Genomic DNA, 20,683 nt, shown 5'->3' with positions numbered 1-20,683 from the left:
AGTTTAAGAACCCATTGTGGCCCTCGAGTCAAAAAGTTTGCCCACCCCTGGGTTAGACACTCATATACTTTACAAAGTGTTCCCCTAGTATTTCCAGTACCCACCTGGCACTATACATAGGCACTAGAATATTATTGACTATATTCCCTATACTGTACTTTATATCCCTATATCCCTGTGACTATTTTGTAGCTATCAATTTGTACTTATTAATTCCTTCACCTTTTCCACCCAGTCTCACCCTCCCCGACTTTTGGCAACCATCAGTCTGTATCTATGAGTCTATCATGAAGCACCCATGAAATAGATCCTGAATTTTTCTTTTTTCTATTTTCCCCTTTGCCAGATTTTATTTTACTGCTATATAATCTTAAGGATTATGCAGTTTTAATATATTTATTACTGAATTTTATCTATTAGGCATCAATACAGACTTTTGGGCTATGTTTTTATTGCCCTAACTGCCTTGAGTATGCTTTTGTGAATGTTTAATACTACATGTGATTTTTTAATTATGTAATTCTTAGTTTTTAGCTTCATCCATATTTTTATGAGTTAATTCCCTCTTATGATTAACAAATTTAGGATTATCAGTACTCCTGGTATAAGATCAGTGCTTGGCACTAGTTGGTTTTTCAAGGGGGAGTATTCAATTGAATAGTTTAGGTGTGCTTGCTTCCCAATACTTTATTTACTGTTGGAATGTTGTGTTTCAGGAAAACTGTGTAGAATTCATTGAGGATGAGGAGGAACAGGTGGACATTGAGACTGTGGAAGAGTTCTCTGAGGAAATTAATGTTGACCAAATGAAGACCACAGCTACCCACACACAGACTTTTAAACAGACGTAAGTTTTATTTCTTTTTGGGTTATTGTTTTTTGACCATAAACAAAACTTCTATTTAGGAGCTCTGGAGTAACTAACTTGGTTTTTTTATTGCTCTAGCTTTTTTAATGATTAGTAAATGAGGGGAGAGGAGCTGGAATTCAGAGGTAATTAACTTGCCTTGGTTATTGCTAGGAGACAATGTAAATATGAATAACATGCTTTTGGAACCTATACACTCTGGTATAGGTTCATATACTAGTTTTGCTAGTTTGTAGGTACTTAAGCTTGGACAAAGTCTTTTTTTTAAAAATTGATTTTAGAGAGAGGAAGGGAGGGGAATAGAGAGACAGAAAAACTGATGAGAAAGAAATATCAATTGGCTGCCTCCTGCACACCTCTCCACTGGAGATCAAGCCAGCAACCAGGGCATGTGCCCTGACCAGGAATCGAACCGTGAACTCATGGTTCATAGGTTGACGCTCATCCACTGAGCCACGCTGGCCAGGCAGTTCCATTATCTTTAAAAGATTAAGACATTAACCACCATATAAAGTAGTAATGAATTGAGAAAGTAATTTAAAAAAAATTTATTGGGGTGGCACTGGTTAACAAAATTATATAGGTTTCAGGTGCACAATTCCACAACACGTCGTCTGTATACTGTATTGTACATCACCCCCAAGTCAAGTCTTCCATCACCATTTATTCCCCCTATACCCTCCACTGCCCTCTACCCTCTTCCCCCCGGCAGTCACCACACTGTTGTACATGCCCAAGAGTTTTTTTTCTCTTTTTCCCTCCTTATTGCTTAATCCCTCCATACGTCCCAGTCTCCCTTCCCCGCCCCTTCCCCCAACAGCTGTCAGCCTGCTCTCTATGTGTTTGTCTATATTTTGCTTGTTAGTTCATTTTGTTCACCAGATTTCACATATGAGTGAAATCATACAGTGCTTGTCTTTCTCTGGCTGGTTTATTATACTTAGCATAATGATCTCCAGGTCCATCCATGCTGTCACAAAGATAAAGTAATGTTGAGAAAGTCTAAGGGAGGGGAAAGTAGTCCTACTAGTAGTTTTCTTTATTCCAGAGCGCTAATTGGAGGCTACTTCAGTTGCCTACTGGTTAAGCTTGAAAGAGTTTAAATTTCTTAAAAACTTAATTAGACTTGCCCTAACCGGTTTGGCTCAGTGGATAGAGCGTCGGCCTGCGGACTGAAAGGTCCCAGGTTCGATTCCGGCCAAGGGCATGTACCTTGGTTGCAGGCACATCCCCAGCGGGAGGTGTGCAGGAGGCAGCTGATCGATGTTTCTCTCATCGATGTTTCTAACTCTCTATCCCTCTCCTTTCCTCTCTGTGAAAAATCAATAAAATATATTTAAAAAAAAAACTTAATTAGACTTAATTAAGTTTAGCCGTATTGGCTGGATATTTAAGTTCAGCATAGTAAAAATTGAGTTCCTAAATAATAGCAACAAATAAAAAATGTTTTCTAAAAACTACCAGTAGTAACAGAAAGAAACCTGGGACTATTAACAAAAGTTTTATAAGATGTTATTGAAAGACATTGAAGAAAAATTCACTAAATGGAGGTATACCAAGTTAATGAACTGAAGTAAAGGGCCAAGACCTGTCAGGGCACACACAGGAATCAACCAGTGAGTGCATAAATAAGTGGAACAACAAATCTTTCTCTCTCTCATATCAATTAATAAATAAAGGACCAAGAATAACCAAAACACACAGAGCACAAACTGTTGTAAAACAGCAGATTATTAAGAATTTAAAATTTTTTGTCTATTAGAACACCAAGAAAACAGTGAGAAGGCAAACTTAAACTGTAAAAGAAATATTTACAGTGTTTGACAAAGAATTACTATCAAGGATATAAACTGTTACAAGTCAGTAAGAAAAAAATAATTCAGTTATTAAAGGAAGTAATGGTTATCTCAGGCCATTCACACGAGGAAACCTGGATAGCTAGTACACAACGAAAATTTGTTGAACCTCACAAGTAATTAGGGAAATGCAAATTTAAACCACAATGACTTTATCAATTCACACCCATAAGATTGGCAAAATTGAAATTTCTGTTAGTACTAATTGTGGAGCAATGGGAACATACTACAGGTGGGGAGTGTAAATTGTTAAAACCATTTGGTGAGAAGTGTGACATTACTAAAGTTGAAGATGTACGCGCCTTGTATTCATCTATTCTACTCCTAGATATATGCCCTAAAAAAGCATGTACAAGGGGTCATGTATGGGACTATCCACTGCAGCATTGTCAAAATTTGTAAACAACCTAAACAACTACTAACATTCTGAAAAAATAAATTTTGGAAAATTCACACTTAAAATGATTGAACTAGAACTGTAATTGTATCAACATGTCTTAGATGTAAGGTGAGTGGAACAGATCAGTTAAATAAAGATACCTTACACTTAATATATAATGTTTAACGTGCTATGTGATATTTTCTATTTAGAGATATATCCTACATACCTAATAAAACTGTAAATATATGCATGGTAAACTCAGTTTGGGAGTGTTTACCTATGAGAAGCAACAAGGACATGGTATTGAGTACAGCTGCTCTTAGTTTTTAAAGGTTTTATTTCTCAAGCTGGGTGGTAGATACCTGGATTTCCATTATGTGTTTGTTTATACTGGTTTGTATGTTTGAAGTATGTTGTGATTGAAAAAGTAATTAGTGTTAGGGACTATTTGGACACCATTTATTAGAGAAAGAAATAAGTTATATTGCCACATATCAGACCTTGGAGGAAAGAAGCTAGTTACAATTTAGACAATTTGAGATGGTTTGGTTTAATATAGTTGTGAAAATAGATCTTAGATTACTGAATTTTAGTAAGACATTGAAAAATGTTATCTTTATCTAGGTGCCGTACCCATATGTCTGCAGATGAAAAAGCTGCTGAAAGAAGTCGAAAGGTAGTTATAATATATTTAATGATAATTATCCTATCTAATAATAGACAAACATGGTAATTGACCATACCTTCGCTACGCCTCCCATTGGCTAATCAGCACAATTTGCAAATTAACCGCCAATAAATATGGCAGCTAATTTGCATACTGCAGGCAGGGCGGGACAGCGCCCTGGTGGAGGCGTCAGGCCTGGGCAAGGGGCCGATCTGGCAATCGGAGAGTGATGGAGGTTGACGCCTCTGGCCTAGGCATCAGGCCTGGGCAGGGGGCGGAGCAGTCAATACAGGGGGTCTGGGGGTCCCCTGCCCAGGCTTGATGCCTCGGCGAGAGGCGTCAGGCCTGGGCGGGGGGCGGAACCGGCAATCGGAGGGCCTGGGGGTCCCCTGCCCAGGCCTGATGCCTGGGCCAGAGGCGTCAGGCCTGGGGGTAAGGAGGCAAGCCGGCGATTGGTGTGAACTACAGAGGAGAAACACCTTTTCTGAACACTCATTGGTTAAGCTCCCTGTATGCCACTGGTAATATTCTTAGTAATTTAGGGTTTTTCACCACACTCCTGGTGAAAAAAAGCGAAGGTCCGCTGCTGGAGGGCTAAGAAATGTCATATCCTGCCCTAGCTGGTTTGGCTCAGTGGATAATGCCTTGGCTCTGTCTTTCCTTTTCTCTTCCACATTCTCAAAAAATCAATGGAAACATATCCTCAGGTAAGGATAAAAAAAATAATAAATCATTATTATATGAAAGACACATCTTGAAAATGCCTAAAGAAAGTTGTCATTTTTTCATGGTGAAGGGACTGGAGTCCGTGTTGATGAAAAAACCTTGCTGGCTGTGGTAACTGGCAGTGGCTGCAGCAGCGGGGTGATGGGGCTGGTGCCTTCCCCTGATCAGCCCGGTCACCTCCCACAAAGGGAGGCCAGACTGTGGCTTAGGTCTTATCCCCAAGGGGAGCAGGGAGCAGGGAACGGGCCTAAGCCGTCACTAGGACATCCCCTGAGGGCTCCCTGTATGTGAGAGGGGGCAGGCTGGGCTGAGGGACACCCCCCCGCCCTCCCCCCCCCCCCGCCCCAGTGCACGAATTTTGTGCACCAGGCCCCTAGTATTAGTTATATTCAGGGTTAGTCTTACTAGTGAGTTAATATAGTCAGCTTTTTTTTTTTTTTTTAACCCTTAATGAAATTATATTTTTAATGCTATTTCTCTTCTTTTTTTTTTTTTTTTTTAAAAAATATGTTTTATTGATTTTTTACAGAGAGGAAGGGAGAGAGATAGAGAGTTAGAAACATCGATGAGAGAGAAACATCGATCAGCTGCCTCCTGCACATCTCCTACTGGGGATGTGTCCGCAACCCAGGTACATGCCCTTGACCGGAATCGAACCCGGGACCCTTCAGTCCGCAGGCCGACGCTCTATCCACTGAGCCAAACCGGCCTCGGCGCTATTTCTCTTCTTAATTCTGTCTTCTACCCAGATGGTAGAATAATTTAGAAGCATTAAAATGGATGTAATTAAATTAAATTATGCATTTAATTAAAATTGGTGTGTGTATCAGGTTTTATAAATTTCTTGACCATTTTAATCCTTTAATATAATGATATGCTATAAAATAAGCTGGCCTTCTTCAGTGATTTTTCAGTAACCTAAAAATTAATTATTCTCTATAATGATGGCTAGCAGTTTAAGGAGCCATGAAATTAAAACCTCCTTTGTTTTTATTAATATATTTACTGTATATCATGGTATAATTAAGCCAAGTTTTCTCTTTATCCTTATTGACATTAAGAATGCAAGAGAGTTTGGTAGTTTAAATCATTTTCCACTTGCTATTCTGTCTTTTTTTTTTTAATATATTTTTATTGATTTCAGAAAGGAAGGGAGAGGGAAAGAGAGAGAAACATCAATGATGAGAGGGAATCATTGATCGGCTGCCTCCTGCACACCCCCTACTGGGGATCGAGCCCACAACCTGGGCATGTGCCCTTGTCCGGAATCGAACCCGGGACTCTTCAGTCCGCAGGCCGACGCTCTATCCACTGAGCCAAACCAGCTAGGGCACTATTCTGTCTTCTTTTTAAAAAAATATATTTTATTGATATTTTACAGAGAGGAAGGGAGAGAGAGAGAGAGAGTTAGAAACATTGATGAGAGAGAAACATCGATCAGCTGCCTCCTGCACACCCCCTACTGGGGATGTGCCTGCAACCAAGGTACATGCCCTTGACCAGAATCGAACCTGGGACCCTTCAGTCCGCAGGCCAATGCTCTATCCACTGAGCCAAACCGATTAGGGCCAAAAATTGACTTTTTAAAGAATGAAAAAGCAAGTTTAGTAGAGAGCACTATTATAGCACTATAAAAAGATTCAAAGATGAGAAAAACTATTTTGAACAAATAAATTTATCTACTGAGCCAAACGGGTTAGGGCTTGTCTTCTTAATTTAAGAGATAAAGATAGTGATAGAGGTTGGGTTGAGTTGAAGGGTGGTATTCAGATTCTTTCTTAAAAACCATTTGGTATGGTTAGTTTGAGTTTGATCTGATTTTGGGGATCACATGATACATATTTACATGCTTGTAATCAATTTTGTACATATTACTATATTTTTTCATTCATATTAAAACATTTTTCAGTTAAAATATTTTTCATAACTTATTTATACAATCCATTGTTTTTATGCCCTAATTATTACATGCAAATTATTTATAATGTTTTGCTATATTTAAACTTGGTATTAGACTTTATTCTCTCTTGTTATATCTTTTATTCTCCCGTACTATACTAATGCTCAACAAGTTTAACTTTAGAAAGAAAGTAATTTTAGTTCTGGCCATGTAGCTTAGTTGGTTAGAGTGTTGTTCCAATATGCTAAGGTTTGGGGTTGGATCCCTGGTCAGGGCACATACAAGAATCAATCAATGAATGTGTAAATAAATGGAACAACAAAATTTCCTCCCTCTCTTTCTCTCTCTAAAAATCAATGGGAAAAAAGGACAATTTTATATAAGAGTTTCGGTACTAGCAGGGTTATGATAAAGACAGTGTCAGATAAAAAAAAAAGACAACTAGACCCATCAGAGAGGGAAAAACAAAATCAAGAAACTATAGGAAGACAGGAAATGTATTTATTACTTTGTATAAATAGTGTTCACGTTGTCATAATAGGGTAGCCACTGTTAGTGATTTTTTAAAACCTGTATTATCACAAATAAAGTGTGGAAGACTTAGTTTTAGTGTTGAAAAATGTTTAAGTACAAATGACAAATTGGGAGATGGAAGAGCAAAGAAGAAATAAGGGGAAGGATAAACAAGTGCTGGTAACCTCATTTTACAGAAATACTGTCTACTGATGAAGTAAGAGATTGAGATCAGTATTGTATTCAAGTTGCAAAGGGATCAGTAAAAGAACTAAAATTAATGATATGTTTGTATTAGGAAGATGGGATGATGAAATGATGAGAGTAGTGTGGGCTAAATTCTCTTTTACACAACAGGAAGTGGATAGATAGCATTGAAAATTGACAAGCATATGCTTATGTTACTATTTATTGTTAAGGTATAGTTTTAAGAGCCAGAAAAAGCATCTGTAAGCATCAAGTGGCCTGGCTGATGCGGCTCAGTGGTTGAACATTGACCTATTAAACAGTAGGCCATGGTTCGATTTCCTGTCAGGGCACATGCCCGGGTTGCGGGCTTGATCCCAGTGTCGGGCGTGCAGGAGGCAGCCAATCAGTGATTCTCTCATCATTGATGTTTCTATCTTTATCGTTCTCTTTCTCTCTGAAATCAATTAAAATAATAAAAAAAGGATCAAGTGTTTGTTTCTGTGGGTTTATGTACAGGTGAAGGGCACAGTTGCTTTTCATTATAAACCTTTTAAATATTTATATTAAAAACCCATGTGCATCTATTACTTCTTGCATCTATAATACAAAATTTAAATTTTTTTTAGTATATTTTTATTGATTTCAGAGAGGAAGGGGGGGGGAGAGAGAGAGAAAGAGAAACAATGATGAGAGAGAATCATTGATCGGCTGCCTCATGCACGCCCCCTACTGGGGACTGAGTCTGCAACCAGAGCATGTGCCCTGATGGGGAATTGAACCGTGACCTCCTAGTAGTTCATAGGTGGATGCTCAGCCACTGAGCCACACTGGCTGGGCTATATAGTACATAATTTTTTAAAAATTGAAATAAGAGAGAAAGCATGACTAAGGCATCCTGAGGGTCAAGAAAAAATTTTCAGAAAAAATGCAAAGTTTGAGTTTTAAATGTTAGATTAAGAATTTGCACCGTTAAATTAAAAAAAAAAGGAATTTACATTGTTAGATTTTGAGGAAGGATAGATTAGTAGTATGTTGAGAGGCTATGATAGTTTAGGCAGAAGATGGTGGGTGTCTGATATAGAGCAATGCCATTTGGGATGGAGGAAGCGGCAAGGTACATGTGAAAGATATTTAGGTGTTCATTTTTTGTTTGTACAGACTTCACCAGTTCCTATAAAACTGAAGCCTGAATACTGGAGTGAAAAATTACAGAAAGAAGCAGAAGCTTTTGCTTATTATCGCCGGACACACACTGCCAATGAGCGGCGCCGGCGTGGTGAAATGAGGGATCTCTTTGAGAAATTGAAGATCACATTGGGATTACTTCACTCTTCCAAGGTTTCCAAAAGTCTCATTCTTACTAGGGTAAGTGTTCTGTATAGACATTAAGAGCTTGACTAAGAATCTTCTAAACATAAAAGATAAAGTATTATCACACAAGGGAGGTTGAAATAGAGTTGTATTTAACATTTGAATATGGACGAGTAAAGGCCCAATACATCCTTCAGGGGGAAGAGTTTTTTGTTGTGTCACAGTAGCTTTTCATTAAAAGCCAGATTCTTAATCGACAGAGCCATCCTTCCTTCAAATAAAGCAAAAACCCTAGTAAGCTCTGTTTAGCACAGTCTCTGTACATTGGTGTGCTCCATAGCACTTAGAACAATTTATCACAGTGAAAAGCACAACATAAGTGATATTTTAACATCCTTCTTAACAACAGTCCTTTTAAAAGAAAATCTGAAATATTCAAGCTAGTGAAAGTTTTAAGTTTACATGTCGACTGTCTAAGGCAATTTCGTATAAGTTGCTTTTAAAGTAGAAGTTGGAGGGGAGTACAAGGCAAGCATTCATAGTTCTCTAAACAAAGTTATTTCAATCAGATTTTACTTTGACTTGGAAATGACTTTAAATTTGATTTATTAAAATCTAAACAGAGTAGAACGTTTTGTAACACCTTGTAGTTGTGGAAACATCTGTTACCCACTCAGTGATGCTTTTTGGAAATAATCATGTTCCTTAGAATTACAAGCCAGAAAGCCTGCAGTTTAACAAAAAATAATATATGGATTATTTTAAATGGCATTATAAAATTCTCTAAAATATTAGATTAAATTTTTTTTATTAAAGAAGTTGTGTAGGAAGAGCAAGTTGATTGAGATATTATTATTTCTATTTTTAGGCATTCAGCGAAATTCAGGGACTAACAGATCAAGCTGACAAGTTGATAGGACAGAAAAATCTCCTGACTCGAAAAAGAAATATTTTGATACGGAAAGTATCATCTCTTTCAGGTGAGATATGTAAATGATCTTTGGTAAAGAGTATGATAACCGCTTTAGTAAAGAGAAATTCTCAATAGCTCTTTCAGATATTCTAGTTTAAGGCTTGGTTCCCATAATTAACGTCAGTTATCTTTTGACTAAATGGGGCGGTTTCTCTTGGTTTATAATCACTCTTGCCTTCCATAGTTTTGGGGAATATAGTTAAATCAACTGGATTTCAGTTGACTCTATTTCTCATTATTATGTGGGGTCATATAGAGAGTGACAATTTATTCCTTGTCAACCTATAGGTAAGACAGAAGAAGTGGTCCTGAAGAAGCTAGAGTATATTTATGCAAAACAGCAAGCACTAGAGGCACAAAAAAGAAAAAAGAAGATGGGATCAGATGAGTTTGATGTGTCTCCCAGAACTAGCAAACAGCAGGAAGGATCTTCTGCATCATCTGTAGATCTCGGACAGATGTTTATAAATAACAGGAAGGGGCAACCTTTGATTCTTTCCAGAAAAAGAGACCAGGCCACAGGTAGGAGGGCCATTCTTTGCTTTTCTTAATGTAGATGATCATCAGTTCAGTTTAGTTTAGTTTAGTGGACTGAATCTTGTGGCCATAATTTAGTTGTAAATGAATGAATTAAATATTCTATATAATAAAAAGCTAATATACAAATTTTCCTCTCTACTGGGAGTTCGACCAGGGGGTGGGGCCAGCCGGCCAACCGCCCGCAGCACCTCCCCCCGGCCAGCCAGCTGCCTCTAATTGGCAGATTGGGGCAGGCTGGCCAGACCCCACCCATGCATGAATTCGTGCACCGGGCCTCTAGTGGTTATATAAAAAGTAGAACATTTACTACATTAGATTTCAGTTTCTAGCTTTTACGTTCAACCAAATCTTAAGAAGTTACCAGTCATGATAACATTTAAGACCTACTTCTAATACAGTGTACAGTCATATATTTTCCCTCTAGTGTTTCAGTGAGTATTTCATAGGCTGCCATCTTTTCAGACTTTATACATGAACTCTTTCCTTGCAGTTCTGCTTATCAGTCATGAGGAAGTTTGGGTCTAGCTGAGACAAATATATTAGAAGATTTTAAAAATTTAATTTTAGCTGAAACCGGTTTGGCTCAGTGGATAGAGCGTCGGCCTGCGGACTGAACGGTCCCAGGTTCGATTCCGGTCAAGGGCGTGTACCTTGGTTGCGGGCACATCCCCAGTGGGGAGTGTGCAGGAGGCAGCTGGTCGATGTTTCTCTCTCATCTATGTTTCTAACTCTCTATCTCTCTCCTTTCCTCTCTGTAAAAACTCAATAAAATATATTAAAAAAAATAATAATAAAAAAATAAAAATTTAATTTTGTTGAATCAGATTGCCTATAAATGAATTGCTTTAAGGAACAAAGTAAATTGTTTTTTTTTAATCTTTATTGTTGAAAGTATTACACATATCCCGTTTTCTCCCATTGACCCCCTCTAGCCCACCCCTGCCCCAGGCCCTCTCCACCCACTGTCTGCGTCCATGGGTTATGCATATATGCATACAAGGTCTTTGGTTGATTACCTCCCACCCACCTACCCTCCCCCGCCTTCTCTCCAAGATTCCACACTATGTTCCATGCTTCCATGTCTCTGGATCCACGCTGTTCATCAGGTTTTTTTGCTAATTAGATTCCATATATGAGTGAGATCATGTGATACTTGTCTTTCTCTGACTGACTTATTTCATTTAGGATGATACTCTCCAGGTTATAAATTGGTTCTAACTTATTCCTCTATCCTGCCTTGATTTTTGGAAGTGAGATAATACTAATTTTACAATATTTTTGTATATCCTTAGAGAATGGTATATCCTTTTCTATTCTTTGAGTGGCCTAGTGTATGAACCCAGAAATTTGTTTTTTGTTTTTAAATATATTTTTATTGATTTCAGAGGGGGAGAGAGAGATTGAAACATTAATGATGAGAGAGAAGCATCGATTGGCTGCCTCCTGCATGCCCCCTACTGGAGCTCGAGCCTGCAACCCCGGCAGGTGCCCTTGACCGCAATCTTCAGAACATAGGCTGACGCTCTATCTACTGAGCTAAACCGGCTAGGGCCAGGATATTTGGTTTTTAAAATCAACTAAGATAGTACTGATAAACACTGAAGTATAAGTTAGTTTTAACATTGCAGAATCAAATCATGTTATTGCTAAGAAAGGATTTTAATGATCATTTAATCCAGTCAGCTCATTTCACAAATAGAAAAACTGAGGTCTAGAAATTTGAAATAAGTTGTTAGAGGTATATAGGAAAGCAAGCAAGCCTAGGATTAGAATTGTATGTCTTCATCCAGATTCATCATCACGACTATCAGAAGCTTTCCATCAAAAAGTGGTTCCATAACTCTATTCCTCAATAATAACAAATTCTGAGCATTAGAAGAACTAGTGGCCCTGGCCATTGTGGCTCAGTGGTTAGAGTATTGGCCCGTGCACTGAAGGGTTGCAGATTGGTCCAGGGCATGTACCTGGATTGCAGGTGCTCAATCCCTGGCTCTGTTTGGGGCACATGCAGGAGGCAAACCAATCGATAAGTCTCTCCTGTCAATGTTTCTATCTCCCCCCACTTTTCCCTCCCTCCCTCCCTTCCACACTTTCTAAAACTTAATGAAAAAAATATCCTTGGGTGAGGATTAACAACAACAAAAAACAAAACGAAACAGGAGAACCAGTGGATAGGTAACCATTATTCAGTGAAAAGTGGTTCAGAAAGTAAATTCCAAGTTGGGGTTCCTTCACTAAATTTGAAATTTACTTCATGCCTTTTAAGTCTGTGTAGTTTTAGGGATATCTCCAATGGTCAGCAAACTCATTAGTCAACAGAGCCAAATATTAATAGTACAATGATTGAAATTTATTTTGAGAGCCAAATTTTTTAAGCTTAAACTATAAAGGTAGGTACATTGTTATTAACTTAATTAGGGTACTCCTAAGGCTTAGGAAGAGCCACACTCAAGGGGCCAAAGACCCACATGTGGCTCAAAAGCCGCAGTTTGCTGACCACGGTCCTAGACTCATAGGCTATACTTGCATTAGTTGAAGATTTTTAATCATTAACTAATCTCTGATCTTCCTTACAGAAAATACCTCACCATCTAACACTCCACACACCTCTGCCAACATCGTGATGACTCCACAAGGGCAATTGCTCACCTTAAAAGGTCCCCTATTTTCAGGACCAGTGGTAACTGTTTCTCCTGCTCTATTAGAAGCAGATCTGAAGCCTCAACTTGCCAGAAGTGCTGTGGCTCAATCAGGTATGTCATAGGTGGTGGTCTTTATGGATAGTGAAAAAGAGTTATCCCTGATATCCCACCGTGATAGAGAAAGCTTTGAATGTGTTCTGTAATCATGAAGAACTATTTTACTCAAATGTGCCTTGGTAAGAAATGACCCTCTTTTTGGAACACATTTGGCTCCATCTGTGGTATTGATTGTTTTGGTTTTTTTTTACCTGGGATTGGGAATTATTTTGTGATCTCTAGTTATTTCTAACTAGGAAAAGAATTAAAAAGATGTGAGAGTAGGAAGAAGATGAAGAGTCATTATTTTACTTTTGGGTACTAAGAAGTATTTGTCAATTGTGTATTATATTCAACTAGAGGCCCGGTGCACAAAAATTTGTGCACTTGGGGGGGAGGGGCAGTCCCTCAGCCCGGCCTGTGCCCTCTCGCAGTCTGGGACCCCTTGGGAGATAACGACCTGCTGGCTTAGGCCTGCTCCCGGGTGGCAGAGGGCAGGCCCAATCCTCAGGTGCAGCCCCTGGTCGGGCTCAGAGCAGGGCTGATTGGGGAGTTGGGGCGCCGCCCCCTGTCATGCATAGAGCAGGGCGGATCGGGAGGTTGTGATGCCACCCCCAGTCATGCTCAGGGTAGGGCCGATTGGGGGGTTGGGGCACCGCCCCCGTCACACTCAAGGCAGGGTCGATGGGGAGGTTGTGGCGCCACCCCCTGTCACACACAGAGCAGGGTCAATCGGGGTTGGGGCACTGCCCCCTGTCACTCACAGCTCACAGAGCAGGGCCGATCAGGGGGTTGAGGAGCTCCCTCCTGTCACTCACAGAGTAGGGCCGATAGGGGAGTTGGGGCACCGCCCCCTGTCACACACAGAGCAGGGCAGATCAGGGGGTTGGGGCGCCGCACCCTGTCACACTCAGGGCAGGGCCGATGGGGAGGTTATGGCTCTACCCCGTCACACACAGAGCAGGGCCCGTGGGAGGGGGTTGGGGTGCCGCACCGTCACAGAGCAGGGCCGATCAGGGGGTTGGGGAGCCGCACCCTGTCACACACACAGCAGGGCCGATCAAGGGGTTGGGGAACTGCAGCCTGTCACACACAGAGCCGCAGGGCGATCAGGGGGTTGGGGAGCTCCCCCCTATCAGGCACAGAGCAGGGCTGATCAGGGGGTTGGGGTGCCTTCCCCTGTCACGAACAGAGCAGGGCCGATAGGGAGGTTGTGGCCCCACCCCCTGTCACACACAGAGCCGCAGGGCGATCAGGGGGTTTGGGCGCTGCCCCCTGTCATGCTGATCCCGATTCCGGGAGGCCTCGCGGCTCCGCTGATCCCGGTGCTGGGAGGCATATTACCCTTTTACTATATAGGATAGAGGCCTGGTGCACAGGTGGGGGCCCGCTGGTTTGCCCTGAAGGGTGTCCTGGATCAGGGTGGGGTCCTCACTGGGGTGCCTGGCCAGCCTGGATGAGGGGATGATGGCTGTTTGCAGCTGGTCACACACCCTTCAGGGTGGGGGTCCTCACTGGGGTGCCTGGCCAGTCTGGGTGAGGGGCTGAGGGCTGTTTTCAGGCTGGCAGGTGACTGAAGCTCCCAACCGCTCCTTTTTTTCTTTTTTTTTTTTTAAATATATTTTATTGATTTTTTACAGAGAGGAAGGGAGAGAGATAGAGAGTTAGAAACATCGATGAGAGAGAAACATCGATCAGCTGCCTCCTGCACATCTCCTACTGGGGATATGCCCGCAACCCAGGTACATGCCCTTGACCGGAATCGAACCTGGGACCTTTCAGTCCGCAGGCCGATGCTCTATCCACTGAGCCAAACCGGTTTCGGCTTTTTTCTTTTTTTTTATTCTGGGGCAGCTTTAGCTCTGAGGCTTGGCTCCAGCCCTTAGGCCTCCGCAGCTGAAAGCAGGTATCTGGTTTGTTTGGGTTCTATAATCGAAACACTTTTTTAACTCCAGCTCTGAGATCCCGGCTGGCTGAAAGCAGGTTTCTGTGGTTTTGTTTAGCTTCTATATTTGTAACAATGTTTCAACCTCAAGCTCAGAGGCGGGCAGCGGCAGGCGGGGAACGTTGGAGTCCTCCATCACTGAAGCAAGCAAGCCTCATGTTCACGTCAAGCTGCCTGGCTGCCAGCCGCCATCTTGGCTGGCAGTTAATTTGCATATCGCCCTGATTAGCCAATGGGAAGGGTAGCAGATGTACGGCTAATTACCATGTTTCTCTTTTATTAGATAGGATCAGAGAGGGTGTACTCCTACATTACCAGCCTGATACAGTTTGAACACCACTTGCTTTTGGGGATAAGAAGTAGAAATGGAAAAGTCTCACTTTGATGATTTAGGTTTTAGGCACCTAGATTTCTATTAGGGTACAAGGATATCCTTACTACTAGCAATACTGCTAAACCCGGCCTGGAGGTGTCATTCAGTTCTGCCTATGGGGCTTCACTTTCCCCTCAGAATAGTTAATTGGGTGAACAGAACGAAGATGCATGTCTGCAGCAAGATAAAGAATTAACTTGGGGAGCATTTCTATAAAATAATTAAATGGAACTTTTATTAAGGATGGAATATCAAATACCAGTTTTTTTGTGTTTTGTTTGTAAGGTTAGGGTTTAAATTAGGGTTAGTGTTAGGGCTAGTGCTAAGGCTAGGGTTATGGTTAGGTTTTCGGATCTCAAATACCAGTTGTTTTTATTGGATTTTACATATTGTTAGGCTAGGTCTGTAATTTGAAGGACTAATATTTCTTTTTATCTTTTTGATAAAAATGGACTGGAATTTTTTTTTTTAAGCAGTATCCATATATATTTTTTTAAATTAAATCTTTATTGTTCATATTATTACAGTTGTTCCTCTCTTTTCCCCCCATTGCTCCCCTCCACCTGGTTACCCCCCACCTTCTGCTCTCACCCCCTGGCCCCCATCCATAGGTGCATGATTTTTGTCCAGTCCCTTCCCGCATCCCCCACACCCTTTTCCCCTCCAAGAATAGTCAGTCCACTCCCTTTCTATGCCCCTGATTCTGTTATAATCACCAGTTTATTCTGTTCATCAGATTATTTATTCACTTGATTTTTAGATTCACTTGTTGATGTGTATTTGTTGTTCATAATTTGTATCTTTACCTTTTTCTTCTTTTTCCTCTTCTTAAAGGATACCTTTCAGCATTTCATATAATATTGGTTTGGTGGTGATAACTCCTTTACCTTTTCCTTATCTGTGAAGCTCTTTATCTGACCTTCAATTCTGAATGATAGCTTTGCTGGATAAAGTAATCTTGGTTGTAGGTTCTTGCTATTCATCACTTTGAATATTTCTTGCCACTCCCTTCTGGCCTGCAAAGTTTCTATTGAGAAATCAGCTGACAGTCGTATGGGCACTCCCTTGTAGGTAACTGACTGTCTTTCTCTTGCTGCTTTTAAGATTCTCTCTTTGTCTTTTGCTCTTGGCATTTTAATGATGATGTGTCTTGGTGTGGTCCTCTTTGGATTCCTTTTGTTTGGGGTTCTCTGCGCTTCCTGGACTTGTAAATCAATTTCTTTCACCAGGTAGGGGAAGTTTTCTGTCATTATTTCTTCAAATAGGTTTTCAATATCTTGCTCTCTCTCTTCTTCTGGCACCCCTATAATTTGGATGTTGGTATGCTTGAAGCTGTCCCAGAGGCTCCTTACACTATCTTCGTATTTTGGGGTTCTTTTTTCATTTTGCTTTTCCAATTGGGTGTTTTTTGCTTCTTCGTATTTAAAATCTTTGACTTGATTCTTGCGATCCTCTAGTCTGCTGTTGGAACTCTGCATAATAGCCTTTATTTCAGTCAGTGTATGCTTAATTTCTAGTTGGTCCTTTTTCACAACCTTGAGGGTCTCACTACATTTATCGGCGGTCTCACCAGACTTTTTGAGGGTCTCATTAAGTTTATCGGCAGTTTCTAGAAAGTTCTTGAAAAACCTTAAAAGTGTGGTTTTGAACTCTATATCCAGTAGTTTGCTTTCCTCCATTTCTGTCATTTGTGACCTGTTTCTTTGTCTCCGCATTTTTTATGCTTCCCTGTGTTGGTAGAGTGGCTTTCTGTGCTAGGTGTCCTATTGGGCCCAGTGGCTCAGCCTCCCCAATTACCTGAGGTGGACACTCTTGGTGCACCCTTTTGTGGGCTTTGTGCACAGTCTTATTGTAGTTAAGCCTTGATTGTCGTAGGTATCACTTGGAGGAATTGACCTCCAGGCCAATTGGCTGTGAGAATCAGCTGTGTCTATGGTGGGAGAACTTCTGTGCTGAAGACACCCTTATGAGGCAAGACTTGCTTCAGTGGAGCTTTGGTGCTCACTGAGTCTGCCCCGAGTGTGTCCCTTATGGATCTTAGGAGTTGTAATTGGATGGTCCCACTCTGACCACTGGGTACACTGGCTCTTGGATCTGAGGAGGTGCTAATTTAGCCTCTGCCTGAGGCTACCCAACAGGAGCTCCAAGGAGATCTGCAGATTCCCCTTCCTTGTTTGGGGTTTGGAGGTTCCCAAATGAGGCCCAGCTGTGAAGCAGTGCAAGCTGCTGTGGTGCCTTGGGCCTTTTCTTGGAAGTTCTGGGTCTGTCTGGCCCAGCTGCAGTTTGTTAGGTAATTTTCAGATTGCAAAGGGCCAGGGCATTCATATGCAAAAGCCTCTGCTGCAGCTTGGGTAGGGCGGGGGTCTCAGGGAATCAGCAGGGCGGAGCAAACAGCTATGTCTGATCCTCAGCCCTGCTCTAAGGGGCCCTGTGTCTCAGTGTCCTGGTAATTGCTGCAAGCACCTCTGAGAGAAATCTGCCCTCGAGTTCCGAGTTCTGCCCGCTGCCAGACAGTCCAGTTTCTCCCCGTATGAGTCTAGGTCCCCAGAGACTCACCCAAAACTAAAGTTCAGAGCAGTCGGGGGCTTGTGACTCCCTCCCGATTCAAAAAGACAGCTGCGTCCTCAGTTGCCAGCCCTTACCGGGTGCGCCTCCGTATCTCTGCACTTCCGCATCTCCTCTGAGTCTCAGTATGCTTTTCTCTTTCCTTCTAGTTGTAGAATTTCCACTCAGCCAGCCTTCCTGTGGTTCTGGATGATGTCCGTTTTGTCTTTTCGTTGTATTTTTGAATTTGTTGTGGTAGGCAGCAATTTCCAGTGTTTACCTATGCCACCATCTTGGTTTCTCTTCTAGACTGGAATTTTAACTACAATTTTCCAAATGGTCATTGGGTATGAATGAGAGAGATGCTTACTACTGTAGATCTAAATGAAATTTTTTTTCTCTCCTAGAAAATGATGACTTATTTATGATGCCAAGAATTGTTAATGTGACATCCCTGGCCACAGAGGGAGGTTTGGTAGATACGAGTGGCAGCAAATATTCTCATGAAGTTCCTGATGGCAAGTCACCTGACCACCTGAAAAACACTGTCAGGAATGAAGATAACTCCTTTGAAGATTCAGGTAGAATCTCTTCCAGAGGCAACCATAGAGGTGGCAGAATGGCATTGGGTCCAGCACAGGGTTTTCTAGCAAATAAAGATTCTGGTTTTCCACAAATGGTTGATGTTTCCAGTGTGCAAGAAGCACAAGAGTTCTTACCCAAAAGGATTTCTGGTAATACGAGAGGGATTCAGTATAAATGGAAAGAGAGTGGATCAAGACGGGAGAGACTGAAGCCAAAGGAGTCTTCATTTCACAAATTAAAAATGAAAGATCTGAAAGACTCAAGCATAGAGATGGAACTAAGAAAGGCAGCATCAGCTATAGAGGAAGCAGCACTGGATCCCAGCGAACTGCTAACTAACATGGAAGATGAGGATGATACTGATGAGACACTCACTTCTCTGCTCAATGAGATTGCCTTTCTTAATCAGCAACTAAATGATGACTCTGTTAGTCTGGCGGAACTGCCCAGCTCTATGGATACAGAGTTCCCAGGGGATGCTCGACCGGCTTTCATCAGTAAGCATCCTCCTGGGAACAGAGCAAGTTTCCAGATTGGCCACTTGGGTACTGGTGTGAAAGAGTTGCCTGATGTACAAGGAGAGAGTGACTCTGCCAGTCCCCTCCTCTTGCACTTGGAAGATGATGACTTTTCTGAGAATGAAAAACAAATTTTAGAACCAGCCTCTGAGCCAGATGTCCTTAAGATTGTTATTGACTCAGAGATAAAGGATTCCCCTCTTTCCCACAGGAAAGTCAGTGATGGAGGGAAGGGTACTTCTAGTATCCCTGCAGAGTCTGAAAATATTTCCTCACCCCCCATTCTACACATGAAGGCTGGCCTAGAGAACAGCATTACAGATACTGTGTGGAGGCCTATGCCAAAGTTGGCACCTCTGGGTTTAAAAGTAGCTAATCCTTCCAGTGATGCAGATTGTCAGAGTCTCAAGGTGATGCCTTGTTTGGCACCTGTAGCTGCCAAAGTTGGGTCAGTTGGACACAAAAGAAACTTAATAGGGAATGACCAGGAAAGCCGGGAGAGCAAGGTGATGCCTACATTGGCACCTGTTGCAGTCAAATTGGGCAACTCTGGGGCCTCATCAAGTTCTGCAGGGAAATGAACTTAATGGTCCTTAGGCAGAAGCCAGGCTGTGAGGGGAAACCTCCTTTCTCTGCTGGCATCTGTTTATTTGTGTCATGGAACTGTGATCCTTGACTTCGATGCAGTGGATAATGGTAGAGAAAGGGATAGGTTGCTGACCTTGGTGTAAGAAATTACTGTTATGAAATTCTAATCATGTTAAAATGTGTTACCTCATTTGTGGTGCTGGGTCTCCTCATCCTCTCTAAGATGTGATTGATCCATTGCTGAACATGAGGTGTTCCTTTTACCTAAGGAATTCATAAGATTCTAGATCCATAGTGGTTTTCTAGTTCCCTACGAGATAAAAAGCTGCTTGAGACTTCAGACCTGCTATGGACTGAACTGTAGTTTGATAGCTATGGTTTAGGTGTGAAATCCAAGGGAGGTGATGCACTTGTGCAGAAGGATCCAGAAAAGAGAGTTTCCAGTTGGTGTTTTAAAAGCAGGTGGAGAGGAATGGGATAACATGGAATACCAAAGTGAATACTTTGTGGCATTCAGCAAAATTCTCTCTTTCATATCCCAGACAACTTCCATTCCTTCACATTTTCAATAAGAATTATCAATCCAAGTCTTTTGGCAAATTAGGAATGCTTTTAACTTTTATTACTAAGATAATTATTCTGAGATGTTAAAACAGACGCACACACACACACAAGGGAGAACCTAGTTCTCCCTTATTGTCTTGGGCACTGAAAAGACCATTTCACAGGACCAGGGATTTTCACCTGGAATATATATTTTGGAGGTAGGCATAGAGGGAGCCCTCCCCCTTTCACAAATCATGTCACTCAGGAGATAACTAAAATGAAAAGCATTCCCTCCCGAGACCAGAGACTGGCCAAAATAAAAAACTGTGGGGCTGGATATTTCCCAAAGCAAACCAGCCTCCTGGTGCTTGAAGGTTTCATTCATTACCTGCACAGGATGTTAAGTAAAGGAAAGTCACAGAAGGCACTCTTTACCAGGGAAATAAGGCAGTATTTGAATCAAGATATATTTTTTATTATCTGCTACCATGGATTCAGTGATCTGTAGAGCTTTTTCACTCAGCTGTCAGGGTATGAAGGACTGACAGCTTGTAAAGATGAAGATATTTATATTTTTGTATAGTTGTTTTGATAGATTTCTCAAAGGCTGAAGTTTTCAACCTAGAAGATGAGATTTGTATTGAGTATAGAAATGATGTTTCCTATCTAGTTTGTAAATAATCATGGTGCACTTGAGGGGTCTCTTGGGAACTCCCGGGGGCAAGAATCACTATTCTGAAAATGTATAGACTGGGATTTAGCTGCTACATTTTGCCTTTCTTAAATAATTATATTTTGGAATGTAACCCATGTTCTGTCTTCATTGACAGGATTTGCTTGTGTTGTTAAACACTAACACAAGAGCTTCCAGTGCCTGGGCTGTGCCTAGGTGATGCTATTTCTTCTACATCCCCTGCCGCC

The 20,683-nt window shown here is 41.4% G+C and overlaps 1 protein-coding gene across 1 annotated transcript in view; it reads left to right on the top strand.

Annotated features, from left to right (window-relative positions):
- Positions 1-20,069, top strand: part of MGA (MAX dimerization protein MGA) — a 108,988-nt gene extending 88,919 nt beyond the window's left edge. The window contains exons 18-24 of the mRNA XM_081112857.1: positions 717-847; positions 3,731-3,782; positions 8,260-8,466; positions 9,281-9,392; positions 9,674-9,907; positions 12,502-12,678; positions 17,933-20,069. Of these exons, the coding sequence (XP_080968983.1) occupies positions 717-847; positions 3,731-3,782; positions 8,260-8,466; positions 9,281-9,392; positions 9,674-9,907; positions 12,502-12,678; positions 17,933-19,209 (2,190 nt within the window). The 3' untranslated portion in view covers positions 19,210-20,069. The remainder of the gene's footprint in view (positions 1-716; positions 848-3,730; positions 3,783-8,259; positions 8,467-9,280; positions 9,393-9,673; positions 9,908-12,501; positions 12,679-17,932) is intronic.
- Positions 20,070-20,683: the final 614 nt, after the last annotated feature.

The sequence above is a fragment of the Myotis nattereri genome (genome assembly GCF_964212035.1).
Source record: "Myotis nattereri genome assembly, chromosome: 1".
Classification (NCBI taxonomy): domain Eukaryota; kingdom Metazoa; phylum Chordata; class Mammalia; order Chiroptera; family Vespertilionidae; genus Myotis; species Myotis nattereri.
The sequence above is the reverse complement of the archived record's forward strand: the minus strand, read 5'-3'. Positions and strand labels throughout refer to the sequence as shown.